Below are 13,128 nucleotides of genomic sequence, written 5' to 3'. Positions count from 1 at the left end.
TCTTTGTAGTCTTATTGGCCTCTCTATAGAAGGATTCATGTTATCACAGAATTCTAGAGAAAGACACATTTATGTTGCCATAACATAAGGATACTGGTGATATTTCCTTGTGCTCCAATACACAGCTGTAGTGTAGAATACATACTGGACATTTACTCAAGGAGGCAGAAAGAACTCCACTTGGGTAGATATTTTGTGCAAAGCTGTGGATAAAAAGCTGTGCAAAGCTCACACAGCTACTGACACACCCACAGAGACACTCACACCCACTCACAGTTGCACTAAGACACTAACTAAGGCACTCATGCACCCAGTCACAGACCCACTCAGAGTCTCATGTACTCACCCACCGGCTCACTAAGACACACACCCAGACACACACCCACTCACAGATCCACTTAGACACTGATGCACCCACTTACAGACTCACTCAGACTCTCGCACACCCACTCACAGATCCACTTAGACACTCATACATCCATTAGCAGACCCACTCAGACACTCATGTACTCTCTCACAGACCCAATTAGACACTCATGTACCCACTCACAGACCCAGTCAGACATTCACACACCCACTCACAGACCCGCTCAGACATTCATGCACCCACTCACAGACCCACTCAGGCTTATGCACCCACTCACAGACCCTCTCCGACACACATACACTCACTCACAGACCTACTCAGAAACCCAATCACTCACTCACAGACGTACTCAGAGACTCATGCACCCACTCACAGACCTACTCAGACACTCACCCCAGACCCACTCAGTCGCTCATGCACCCATTCACAGACCCACTTAGACACTCACAAATCTACTGATAGACCCACTCAGACCCTCACACATCAATTCACAGACACACACAGACACTCATGCACGCAATGATAGCACACTCAATAACATACAGACACACTGAGCCAGTCATGTATCCTCTCACACATCCACTCAGAGACACATGCAACCACTCACAGACTCACGCACAGACCAATGCAACAATGACAAACCCACTGAGGTACTAATGCACACACTCACAGATCCACTCAGAGGTTTATTCATTTGAGGTTGGGTGGTTATAGGGGGCTAGTAACAGGGCCTGGCAGCAGGCCCTGCAGCCAATCCACACAGCACACGGCCAAAGGCAGTGTATGGCATGTGGTTGGGGGTTGGGTGGCTTTAGGGGTTAGCTGCAGGGACTCGTTGTAGGCCTGGAGCCAAGCCCTTCTGTGTATGGCCTAAGGCCATGCGAGGAATAGTGTTATAGCGGGTTGGCAGTAAAGCCTGACTGCAGGCCATGCCCTATGGCCAACCTCTACCACAGTGCGTGTCAGTGGTTGGGTTAAGGTACAGTAAGTAAAATTCGTTTACGTTAAAAAAACATAGCAATTTACTGGAAAAAAACGAAGGTTACAGGGACATTATAGTTAGGATCTGAATTATCCCACATAATACATCACTCATGACATCCTTGATAACCTCATTGATAATATCAATGTAATATTTGCATTAAAATTATTGAGAAGAAAACTGTGCATGGGGGCACGAGCTATAGTCACTTTAGGGTAGGAGTTATAGTTATTTGAGCTAACCATAACTTTAACTACCGAATTTCTATGGTTTGCGCGAGTAAATACAGATCCTAACCATAACGTCCTTGTAACCTTTGATTTCTGAAGTAAATGTATATATATAAATCTGTATATATACCGGAGGCCCAGTTGAAGGCACATTGCGGAAACGCTTTGGCCGTTACATGCTTTTACTCTGCAGCACCTTAAAAATAATTTTTAAAAAGCTGTAATCCACACTGTTGTTTTATGGGCATTCTTGGAGGAGTTCATGGCGTGCCACCCGTGTCACGGTTTACGAGGAGCCATGTGGAGATGTATATATATATATATCTGTCAACTGAAGCTGCTGAGTCCTTTTGCTGCCATGCGGCAGACTGGGATGGGGTAGAGACACCCTAATATTACAATTAATTTCCTCTCACTCTTAGCGATCCCTATTTCGCAGAGTAAAATTTCCTTTAGGCCATTTCTGCTCTACTTGGGGGCAGATCGGCCTATTTCTATTAGGCCGATCTGCCACCGGGAGGGCCAGAAACCGCTTAGGCACCAGGGATTGGTGTGTGTGTATGTGTGTGTTTTGTTTGGGGGGCAGTTCCTTGGGCAAGGGTCGCTCCCCAAGGGGGCACATTACTATTGGCCATATCTGCCCCCCTTGGTGGCACATTGGCCTATTTTTGGAAGGCCCATCTGCCCTCAAGGGGGGCAAAAATCCCACCAGAGACCAGGGAAGATTTTTTTTCAAAATAAAGGGGTGGGGGGATGGCCATGCCCCCAACACAAATAAATGGGGCCAAAGTTGTTCTGCCCACCAGTGGGCAGATGGGGCAATTACCCCTGATCCACACCCCGGGGGGGCAGAAAGTCTACTAGATGCCAGGGAATTAAAAAAAAAAAAAAATTGTGGGTTGGTGGCTATCAACCAGTATGGGCCTGGTTATGCGCCCACACCAACTGAAGGAGGTAACAGTCTTTCAGCTCTCGCCCCGCACACTAAAACATCTTATCCCACAGCAAGCAAGAGGACATTTGACTAACTCTCAAAATCGTCCTTCTTGGAATGGTGAGGGCTGCACTTTTTGGACTTTGGGACGCTGCCATGTAGAAAAATCCACAAGATCTAGACACATCTGAAAACTAAACATCTGGTTGATTGCAGGGTGGTGTGCTTCACATGCACCCTGCACCAATTCCTTACCCACAAGGCTCTGCAAACCTCCATCTTTGCTGGAAATCACAATTTTTTCCCATATTTTTGTGATGTAACCTTCCGGAATCTGCAGGCATCCACATAATTCCTACCACCCAGAATTGTCTCATCTATACTGATAAAGATTCTGCTGCACTTGTCAGCCTAAAATATTTTTTTTCAAACTGTCCTTTTGGCCCCGCTTTGGTTCCCCCTCAATTTCGACATGTTTTTGGCTCTTCCCTGTCACAAGCACTTGACCCACCCACACAAGTGAGGTATCATTTTTACCGGGAGACTGAGGGGAACGTTGGGTGGTAGGAAATTTGTCCCAGGGCTGTAATCCCACACAGATATTTGGGAAAAATTAGATTTTTTTCAGCTAAATTTGAGGTTTGCTGAGGATTCTGGGTAAGAAAATATTGGGGGATCCACGCAAGTCACACCTCCCTGGACTCCCTCAGGTGTCTAGTTTTCAGAATTGTCTGGGTTTGGTAGGTTTCCCTAGATCGCTCCTGAGCCCAGGACCAAAAACACAGATGCCCCCCCCTGCAAAACAGGTAGTTATGTATTTGATAATTTTGATGTGCCCAGACAGTGTTTTGGGGCATTTCCTTTTGCAGCCACTAGGCCTACCCACACAAGTGAGGTATAATTTGTATCGGGAGACTTGGGGGAATGCTGGGTAGAAAGAAATTTGTGGCTTCTCTCAGATTCCAGAACTTTCTGTCACCAAAAAGTAAGGAAAAGGTGTTTTTTTGGCCACATTTTGAAGTTTGCAAAGGATTCTGGGTAACATAACCTGGTGAGAGCCCCACAAGTCACCCTATCTTAGATTCCCCTAGGACTCTAGTTTTAAACAATATGCAGGTTTGGTAGGTTTCCCTAGGTGCCGGCTGAGCTAGAGGCCAAAATCCACAGCTAGGCACTTTGCAAAAAACAGGTCTCTTTTCTTTCGGAAAATGTGATGTGTCCATGTTGTGTTTTGGGGCATTTCCTGTTGCGGGCGCTAGGCCTACCCACACAAGTGAGGTACCATTTGTATCAGGAGACATGGGGGAACACTGGGTGGAAGGATCTTGTGGCTCCTCTCAGATTCCAGAACTTTCTGTCACCGAAATGTGAGGGGAAAAGTGTTTTTTGGCCTAATTTTGAGGTTTGCAAAGGATTATGGGTAACAGAACCTGGTGAGAGCCCCACAAGTCATCCCATCCTGGATTCCCCTAGGTGTCTAGTTTTAAAAAATGCACAGGTTTGGTAGGTTTCCCTAGGTGCCGGCTGAGCTAGAGGCCAAAATCTATAGCTAGGCATTGTGCAAAAAAAATGTCAGATTTCAATGTAAAAATGTGATGTGTCCATGTTGCATTTCCTGTTCTGAGCATTAGGCCTACCCACACAAGTGAGGTACCATTTTTATCGGGAGACTTGGGGGAACACAGGATAGAAAAACAAGTGTTATTGCTCCTTGTCTTTCTCTACATTTTTTCCTTCCAAATGTAAGAGAGTGTGTAAAAAAGACGTCTATTTTGGAAATTTCCTGTAATTTACATGCAAGTATGGGCACCCCGGAATTCAGAGATGTGCAAATAACCACTGCTTCTCAACACCTCATCCTATGCCCAGTTTGGAAATACAAAGGTTTTCTTGATACCTATTTTTCACTCTTTACATTTCAGCAAATCAATTGCTGTATACCCGATATAGAATGAAAACCCATTGCAAGGTGCAGCTCCTTTATTGGCTCTGGGTACCCAGGGTTCTTGATGAACCTACAAGTCCTATAAACACCTGCAACCAGAAAAGTCCAGCAGATGTAACAGTATATTGCTTTCAAAAGTTTGACATCGCAGGAAAAAGTAAGAGTAAAACGTGGGGAAAAATGGCTGTTTGTTTAGCTCAATTTCAATATTTTTGTAATTCAGCTGTTATTTTCTGGGGAAAACCTTGTAGGATCTACACAAATAACCCCTTGCTGAATTCAGATTTCTTTTTTTTTCACAGAATCCTTAGCTTTACGGGATCCAGCATTGGTTTCACACCCATTTCTGTCACTAACCAGAAGGAGGCTGAAAGCACAAAAAATAGTAAAAATGGAGTATGTCTCAGTAAAATGCCAAAATTGTGTTGAAAAATGTGGTTTTCTGATTCAAGTCTGCCTGTTCCTGAAAGCTGGGAAGATGGTGATTTTAGCACCGCAAACCCAAAATAAGGACGCAAATTTGGTGTGGGGACAAAAAGTTATGAGGGCCTAAGCGAGAACTGCCCTAAATAGCTAAAAAAAAAGGCTCGGTAGAGGAGGGGGAAAGGCCTGGCAGCAAAGGGGTTAAAGCAGTTTTTGTGCAGATGTGAGTTCCGTATGAAGGAAATTGACTGACCTAAGTGGGTCAGACTTTGGAAATTGTGGAAATGGCAATAGTAAGAGATACGAAAAGACATGAAGCCATAGACAAGCTATTTGATCATTCTGTGGTCTCCAATGGGAATTCTAAAATCTCGGGTAACACAAGTGGCAATGTTTCAGTAAGTAAAAGACAACTATGTGATTTATTCTAGAAATACTTGAAACGAGAACAATACAAATGGTGGGAAGCAGTGACGCTACAAAAGTACATTGAGTGTGATTGGCTCCCAAGAGGGTTTAGCATTTTTGTGATTCCCACATATATGAACCCAGATCCTGAGATGCTAGAGGAATGGCTGCTAATAATCATCAGTGCAGTGCCAATATGCTTACAATCTTGTTAAAGTATGCTTGGAAGGAGTGTTAATTTTTACTTAAAGAAATAAGTTCAGTAGAGACACAATTAAAGGAATTATGCTCCAAATAGGGATATGATAAAGAGATCACAAGAATTGAAAGTTGACTTGAAAAAGCTGCAGAAGAGTTAAAAATGAAAAAACAGCGTACATTTTAAGAGATCAGTTGGATTATGAGAAGGGACACATTTTGACATTTAGCAGAAAGTATGATCAAATAAGAACTAATCAATCAATACCACAGGAATGCACCTGTACAGATCAAAATGTCAATCGATGGAGAGTGGAGTTAAGTACAGCAATTATAAGTGATGGAACTTTGGGTAGTCAAAATGAACATGAGAGTGACATCCACAAAAGTGATGCCTCAGTTCAGTCTGAGGCTGGAGGAGCAAAAACCAAAATGTTAAAAGAGTTCGACCTTCTAGCACAGGGCAGGATGACGACCCAATCTGGAAGGGGAAAATGAGGAGGTCACGGAGGAAGAAGTACTTACAAAGGAAACACAAGAAGAAAAGAAAATACAAAAATCCCAGTGGAAGTTTCAACAAGGGGCCAAATGATGGCAAAATGAAGGACAAATTAACTGTGGTCAATCTCAGATATTGAGCTCACTGCATATAAGGTTCAGGTACTTTCCTTGGTGTTGTCTTTTTGTCCGATGACATATTTTAAGTACGCTCACAGTAGAATCGATGTATTTCATTTTGTTAGAAAATGAAAACTACTTAAGTGGTTTGCCACTAAACCAAAATTGAAGCAAGACATCAATGTAACCAAACCATCTAATCTTTTGATCAGTGATGTAGAATTGTTACATACGTTATGTGAGTTAGTGATGTAACTTCAGAATCTGATCCCTTCATTAATCTAATGAACACTGATTTTGACATTGATCTCAGTTGTTCAAATGGGTTTCAAACAAAATCTGCATTTCTTCCTCCAGTGACTAATGAAGCCGTTAATGTATTTGAAAGAGGTGTTATTAAAGAAATGAATACGTTGAGATATAAAAAGACAGCAAAATGGAACAATCTTGAACTTAAACATAGAGAGGCTATTCAATCTTTACAGAATAACAATAAAATTGTAATGAAGAAATGGGATAAAGGTGGAAATATAGTAATTTTACCTATTCAGGTGTACTTAGATGAAGGCCAGCATCACTTGACTGATGGCATTAGTTATGAGATATCCAACAGGGAGATGGTAAAGGAATCTATTCACAAATATATGGATAAATTGGATGAATGGAAAGATAGAGATTTATTAGAATGGGAGGAGTATCAGTTCTTAAGGAAAGAGTTCCCTAAATTACCAGCTTTGTATTTCCTTCTTAAACTACATAAAAGTTCCACTAATCCCCGTGCAAGACCTATAGTCTCCTCGAAGGGGAGCTTACTGGAAAACACCTCTAAGTATGTTGACTTCTTTTTACAACCCTTTGTTGAAGCACTTCCTTCATACATCAGAGACACCACTGATTTTTTACGGTTGATTAATGATATTCCCTGGGAAGATGATTTTCTGTTCATGTGTTTAGATGTCAACAGTCTCTGTACAGGTATTCCTCATGATTTAGGCATTCATGCAACTAGACTTTTTTTTAAGGGCTAGATCTTCGTTCTATTTGTGGCATACAGAGATGATTTTGGACATGATTTCAGTCTGTCTTACCAACAACTTTTTTATTTTTCACAAAGTGATATACAGACAAATATAGGGAACTGCAATGGGTACCTGTTTCGCCCCCAGCTATGCAGGTCTTTTCCCGGGCTGGTGGGAGGAACAGGTAGTCGAGAGCATGGACCTCTTCAAATTTATGTAGTCCTCTGGGTGAGATACATAGACAACAGTTTCTGTATTTGGAAAGGTGATGTTGAATCAGCATATGACTTTGTCAACAGCTTGAATGATAACTCTCTAAATTTGAAATTCTTGAGTAGAATTGACTCGGAATCACTTTAATTTTTGGATGTGTTAATTTGTAAGGAGAATGGTAAATTATCAAGTACCTTACATAGAAAAGAAACGGCAGGCATTAGCTTACTTCATGCCTGCAGAAGTCATGCGAAGAATTAAATACAGAGTATTCCTTACGGAGAACTTTTGCAAGCTTGACGTAATTGCAGTTCAGATGAAGCCTTTCACCAAGAAGTAAAAACAATGACTGAGAGATTCCTTCAGAGAGGTTATAAGGAACTTATGGTACATAAGGTGATTCCAAAAGTTTCTCAGGTCAAGAGAAATGATCTGTTACTTATGAAGAATAAAAATCAAGATAAGGAACAATCCATCAGGTTTATTACAACTTATCATGATAGTACCAGTGAAATGAGAAAGATTTTCAATATGTTTTGGCCAGTTTTAAAAACTGATGTCCCATTTTCTTGAAACCTAGGTGATTATCCATTGTTTACATTTAGGAGGAGTACCTCTCTAAAGAACTCTCTGAACAGGTGTTCTTTTTTCTTATTTTCCCACAATTTTCTGAAACCTTACACCATTAAGAAACACTCATCTTGTGTTTCAGACTACTGTGCCTATGCATTAATGTGTCCCTGTAACACATTTTACATTGGGCCTACCATCCATACAGCAAAGAAACGGGTGTTAGAACATGGGAGGGCTATTTTACATCATGACAAAACATATCCAGTAGCTAGACATTTTAAGGAGTTCCATTCTCAAGAAGTTAATCTACTGAAGTTTGTAGTTCTGGATAGAATTGCAATCAGGGAAAGAGAAGGTAATAGAACTTTACTTTTGAGAAGATTGGAGTCTAAATGTATTATAAGTTTCAATACACTTTACCCGATAGGTCTTAATTTGGATGAAGAAATGGCAGTACATGTAGGTGATTAGAATCTCCCATTCTGTCTTAGATATGTATCGGTTTCTTTTGAGAAACACATACATACAATTTTTAGATACTTTTTTTAGATATATTGTTTAAATAGATGATTCAACTATTTATCTGTGGTCTGATCTTTCAGTATGTTTTTAACATTTTAATGTCAATTTTGTATTTGTTGTTTTCACAGTCACAGTGGTAGTGAAACATTGACGGACACATTAATTGAATTTTAAACAGGATGTTTACTGGATTGATGGAAGGCAAAAGAGCTATTGTATCCTTTTTTGATGATTTTTTCCTGGTGTTATGATAATAATCGAAAATTTAGAAATGTAAGAATTTGTTTAAAAATTTCATTGAGGCATACAGAGGGTCATTCTGCGGGAACCGCCAAATGGCCTCTCCGCGGTCAGAAGACCGCGGATGCCATTCTGGCTTTCCTGCTGGGCCGGCAGGCGACCGCCAAAAGAGCACCCGCTGGCCCAGCGGGAAAGGCCCTGCAACAAGGAAGCCGGCTCCGAATGGAGCCGGCGGAGTTGCAGGGATGCGACGGGTGCAGTTGCACCCGTCGCGATTTTCACTGTCTGCTAAGCAGACAGTAAAAATCTTTGTGGGGCCCCCAGGGGCCCCACGACACCCGTTCCCGCCATCCTGTTCCTGGCGGTAAAAACCGCCAGAAACAGGATGGCGGGAAGGGGGTCGGAATCTCCATGGCGGCGCTGCTTGCAGCGCCGCAATGGAGATTCAGCCCATGCAGGGGAAATCCGGCGGGAAACCGCCGGAGACCCTTTTCTGACCGAAGCACCGCCAGCCTGTTGGCGGTGCTTCCGTGGTCCCCGGCCCTGGCGGTCTTGGACCGCCAGGGTCGGAATGACCCCCACAATGCCCATCTGTTAGGAGGACTAACAGATTTGATATCAGGTTTTTATCAACAGGTATAGTTTGGAGGTAATTATTATCTGCATGAGAAGGCCCTTTTACCAATGGCTTTCTCTTAAGATTTATTGTTTTCAAGGTATAAAATACTGTAATATCTCTACCTTATAGTTCCCTAGGGTATAATAAATTATAAACATGTGCAGTAATTGTAAAAATATTAAAAATATGTATAATTGCCAGCAAAATCTTGTAGTAATCGTCCAATATGGCCACAACCTCTTTCCTTTTCCCTTTAGTTTTAATAGAAAAGTACAATTGTGATGCTAAGATTGGGGTACAGAAGAATATTAGGTTTAACTCCTTTCGTGGTAACATTTAGCCCACTTGGGCAAGATTGTAATATGGAGAGATGTTGTTTGAATTACCGTTGTTATTGTCGATTTGTTCAAATATACTCATTTAAAGATGGCCGCAAATGTGTTGCTCCTGCTTTGATTATAATGTTTTGTAGTCCGTTTTCAATGTCAATTGAAGTTTGAAGCACTGTAATATAAACAGAAACTCTCATGGCATTTGTTGTGGTCAAGGAAACTTCGCTTCCAAAACGTGTTGAGTGTTGTGTGTGCCATTAAAATATTCACTATAGCAATTACTATGTGATTGGGACTTTAGTTTTACTCGGCGAACTATGGCTCTCTAAGAGTGAGTGGAATTCAATTTTAAAAATATACATAAATGTTTATAAATATATATATATCAATGTGCATATATATATATATATATATATGTATATATATATATATATATATATATATACATATATATATATATATATATATGCACATTTATATAAATATATATATAGTAATTGTGTTTCTTTAGTTAATTTGGTAAGGTATTCAATTTCTGTAATTGATTTTCTTACTTTTTTATGCTTTATACCTTTATATATATAAATATATATATATATGATCTTTATGGTAGTAAATTGGAAAAAATAAAAAAATATGTAATATAATGTAAAATATTTTTTTAATAAAAGTGGCATATTATATATATCTGCACATTTAAGCATACACATACGTGTATTTATGTGTGTATATTTACGTAAGTATATATTTATTATTGTTGGTGTGTACACGCACCCGGCCTTCTGATTGATGGGAGTCAAGCGCATAGCCTACTAAGGCTGTGTTCTTCGCCGCAGGAAGTTGCTTGCCATTCCTGATTGCATCTGTCAAGCAACTTCCTGCGGTGCGCTCCCTCCCACTTACCTGTTTGTCATTGCAGCATCCTTCTGGAGTTCTACACTTTTTTCCTGACTTAGTCGGCAGCCATGTCAGGCTTCCTCTTTGGCATCCAGCTGTCGCGTTCTGCTGCAACACTTCTCTGCATGCCTCTGTGGCACTGGGAGGTTATCTCTCTGCACGCTTAGTGGCCCCAGGGGATTCTTTCTCTGCATGCCTTTGTGGCCCCAGGGGGATTTCTGACAGCTCTCAGACTACTCCTAAGGAAAGAGGACACAAAAAATGTTTTAAAAAGCTGGATTCTGGACTCGGGGTAACACACTATCATGCCTATGTATTATATGTATATATTTTATTGAACTCCTACTGTTTATAATTTGTATTCATTTTCAGCAGTTCCCTTGTATCCAGAATCCATATTTTGTATGAGCTCTCTTGTGGGGATATAAAGAATTACAATATATGTGAATACACAATTAATGTAAGTAAGTTGCTTAGTGTTGCCTAATAGTATAGGCCTAAGTTTTTGTGATAACATGACACAGATCATGGATGGATTTTCAACACTTGGTTGATATAATGCAATTGTTTGTTTCTTTATAGTATTTCTTCTCCATTTGTTTCATATGATTTTTGTTGCAGTCCAGTACCGACCCTGATGTAAAGGGAGATGTAATATAGTAAATGTCAGGCTGCATGCATACTTACTGCATATAGACTATTTAAGCTATTGTGATCTGTATTAGTCCTTAACTTTTAACACATTCCTCCTTTTTCTTCAGGCAGATATAAGGTGACCATGTCACTTTAACTTAAGGGGAACTGACAGGTTGCAAATAAATATATAATCTAAAAGTAGTTAGAAATCAAATAGGAAGTAACACATATAGGCCCTCATCATGACATTGGCAGTAAGTGATAAAGGGTGGCAATACCGCCAACAGGCCAGTGGTAATTACTGCCAAATTATGACCATGACGGTGAGAACTCCCAGAGACAGCCAATGTACTACACTATCTGCCAGGGCGTTAACACTACGCACACCTGTGGTCGCCATCAACAACAAGGTGGAAGACAAAGTACAGCCCACCATATTATGACACAGCAAACCACCAGGATTTCCGGGGTGGTACCAACACCATCAAAAGCCTGGCAGAAACAGAACACAAAAAACGAAAGACTCACCAGCAAGTACACAGAGGACAACGCTGCCACCTTAGAACCAGAACTTCAAGTCTCCCCGATGCCCTTTTACGCCATGCTCCAACTGGAACACCAACGGCGATGAAGACGATGGTGGTGAGTACAACCGCCTAGCACACAAGGAAGGGAGGAAAACAAGAGTGAAACACACAAGCACAACACACACCAGACACAAACACATCATACACATAACTTGCTGCAGCTGTAAACCAATGGCACACACGACACACAGCACAATAAAATAAGGACCAGATTTCGGAAGTACTGAAAATGTATTAGCAAGGAAAAAGCATGAACCAGATATGTACAATTGTCAACAAAGGGCCAATGCCCAGTCCAAAGTACAAAGGGCCCACATGGCCACAGGCCACAGGGCATAGTCCAAGGCCCAACTGTCTCCTGACATCATCTGCACAGAACTCTGACAGGGGATCATTTTGCAAGTGTGCAGGCCCCTCAAGGGGATGGGGGTGTGGGGCACCTCAGCCGAATTTGGGAACTTTCCTACTGGTTCTGGAGGGGGCTTCATGCCGATTTCTCTGTGCTGGGGAGTGCAAGGCTACAGTCTCTTAGGTGGGTGACTTTCCCACTGGTTCTGGATGGGGCTCCTTGTACAGCAGTCCTAGGAGGGTAGCCAGCATGCCCTCTGTTGGAGGTCAGGGCTGCACTGTCTCATCCAGCATGTCAACAGGTGAAGGTGCCTCCTGGGTAGACTCTGCTGGAGGTGAGGGCTGCACTGTCTCAGCAGATGAAGGAGCAGCCTCTGCAGGGGGAGTGGGCTGCTCTGCCTCAGCTGGAGGTGAGGGTTCCATGACCACTGGTGGTGGTGGTGGTGTCACCCTGCCAGCCTCTACTGGAGGTGAGGGCTGCACTGTGTCAGCAGGGGAAGGTGACACCTGGGCAGCCTCTGCTGGAGGTGAGGGCTGCAGTGTTGTAGCAGGTGAAGGTGCAGCATCTGCAGGACGAGTGGGCTGCACTGCCTCTGCTGGAGGTGAGGGCTCCGTGACCACTGGTGGTGGTGGTGTCATCCTGCCAGCCTCTGCTGGAGTCGAGGGCTTCTTCTTCATGTGCAGAAGTCGAGGGCTGCTTCTCCTTCATGGCAGAAGGTGCGGCTTCCTTCCCCTTCATAGCAGGAGGGGCGGCCTCCTTCTCCTTTGTGGTAGGAGGTGCTGCCTCCTTTCCCTTCATGACAGGAGTTGAGGGCTTCTTCCCCTTCATGGTAGTGGCTATGGGATCCTTACCCTTCCTGGCTGGTGGAGTGGGATCCATCACTGTCTTGCCTCCGCGACAAGGAGGTACCTCTTCTGTCCGCGTGGACTGTTTAGCTGAGGTGCTGGGCTGGGTCTTTTGGACCCTGCCTTACAGGCATGATGGGGAGAGGGAGAGAAGAGGTCAAGTTGGACAAGGAATCAGCTTTTTAGGGAGG

General features: G+C 42.5%; 1 protein-coding gene across 1 annotated transcript; it reads right to left on the bottom strand.

The window, feature by feature from the left end:
- Positions 1–12,358: 12,358 nt before the first annotated feature.
- LOC138246994 (uncharacterized) lies at positions 12,359–12,769 on the bottom strand. Its single transcript, XM_069201743.1, has one exon. It carries the CDS (start codon positions 12,767–12,769, stop codon positions 12,359–12,361), a length of 411 nt encoding a protein of 136 aa, XP_069057844.1.
- Positions 12,770–13,128: the final 359 nt, after the last annotated feature.

Source organism: Pleurodeles waltl, chromosome 7, assembly GCF_031143425.1.
Source record: "Pleurodeles waltl isolate 20211129_DDA chromosome 7, aPleWal1.hap1.20221129, whole genome shotgun sequence".
Classification (NCBI taxonomy): domain Eukaryota; kingdom Metazoa; phylum Chordata; class Amphibia; order Caudata; family Salamandridae; genus Pleurodeles; species Pleurodeles waltl.
Note: the sequence above shows the minus strand (reverse complement) of the source record. Positions and strands in the feature narration are given on the sequence as shown.

Excerpts from the sequence above, each read along its gene's own strand:
- LOC138246994 (XM_069201743.1), bottom strand. The coding sequence starts at position 12,769 with ATGAAGAAGAAGCCCTCGACTCCAGCAGAGGCTGGCAGGATGACACCA.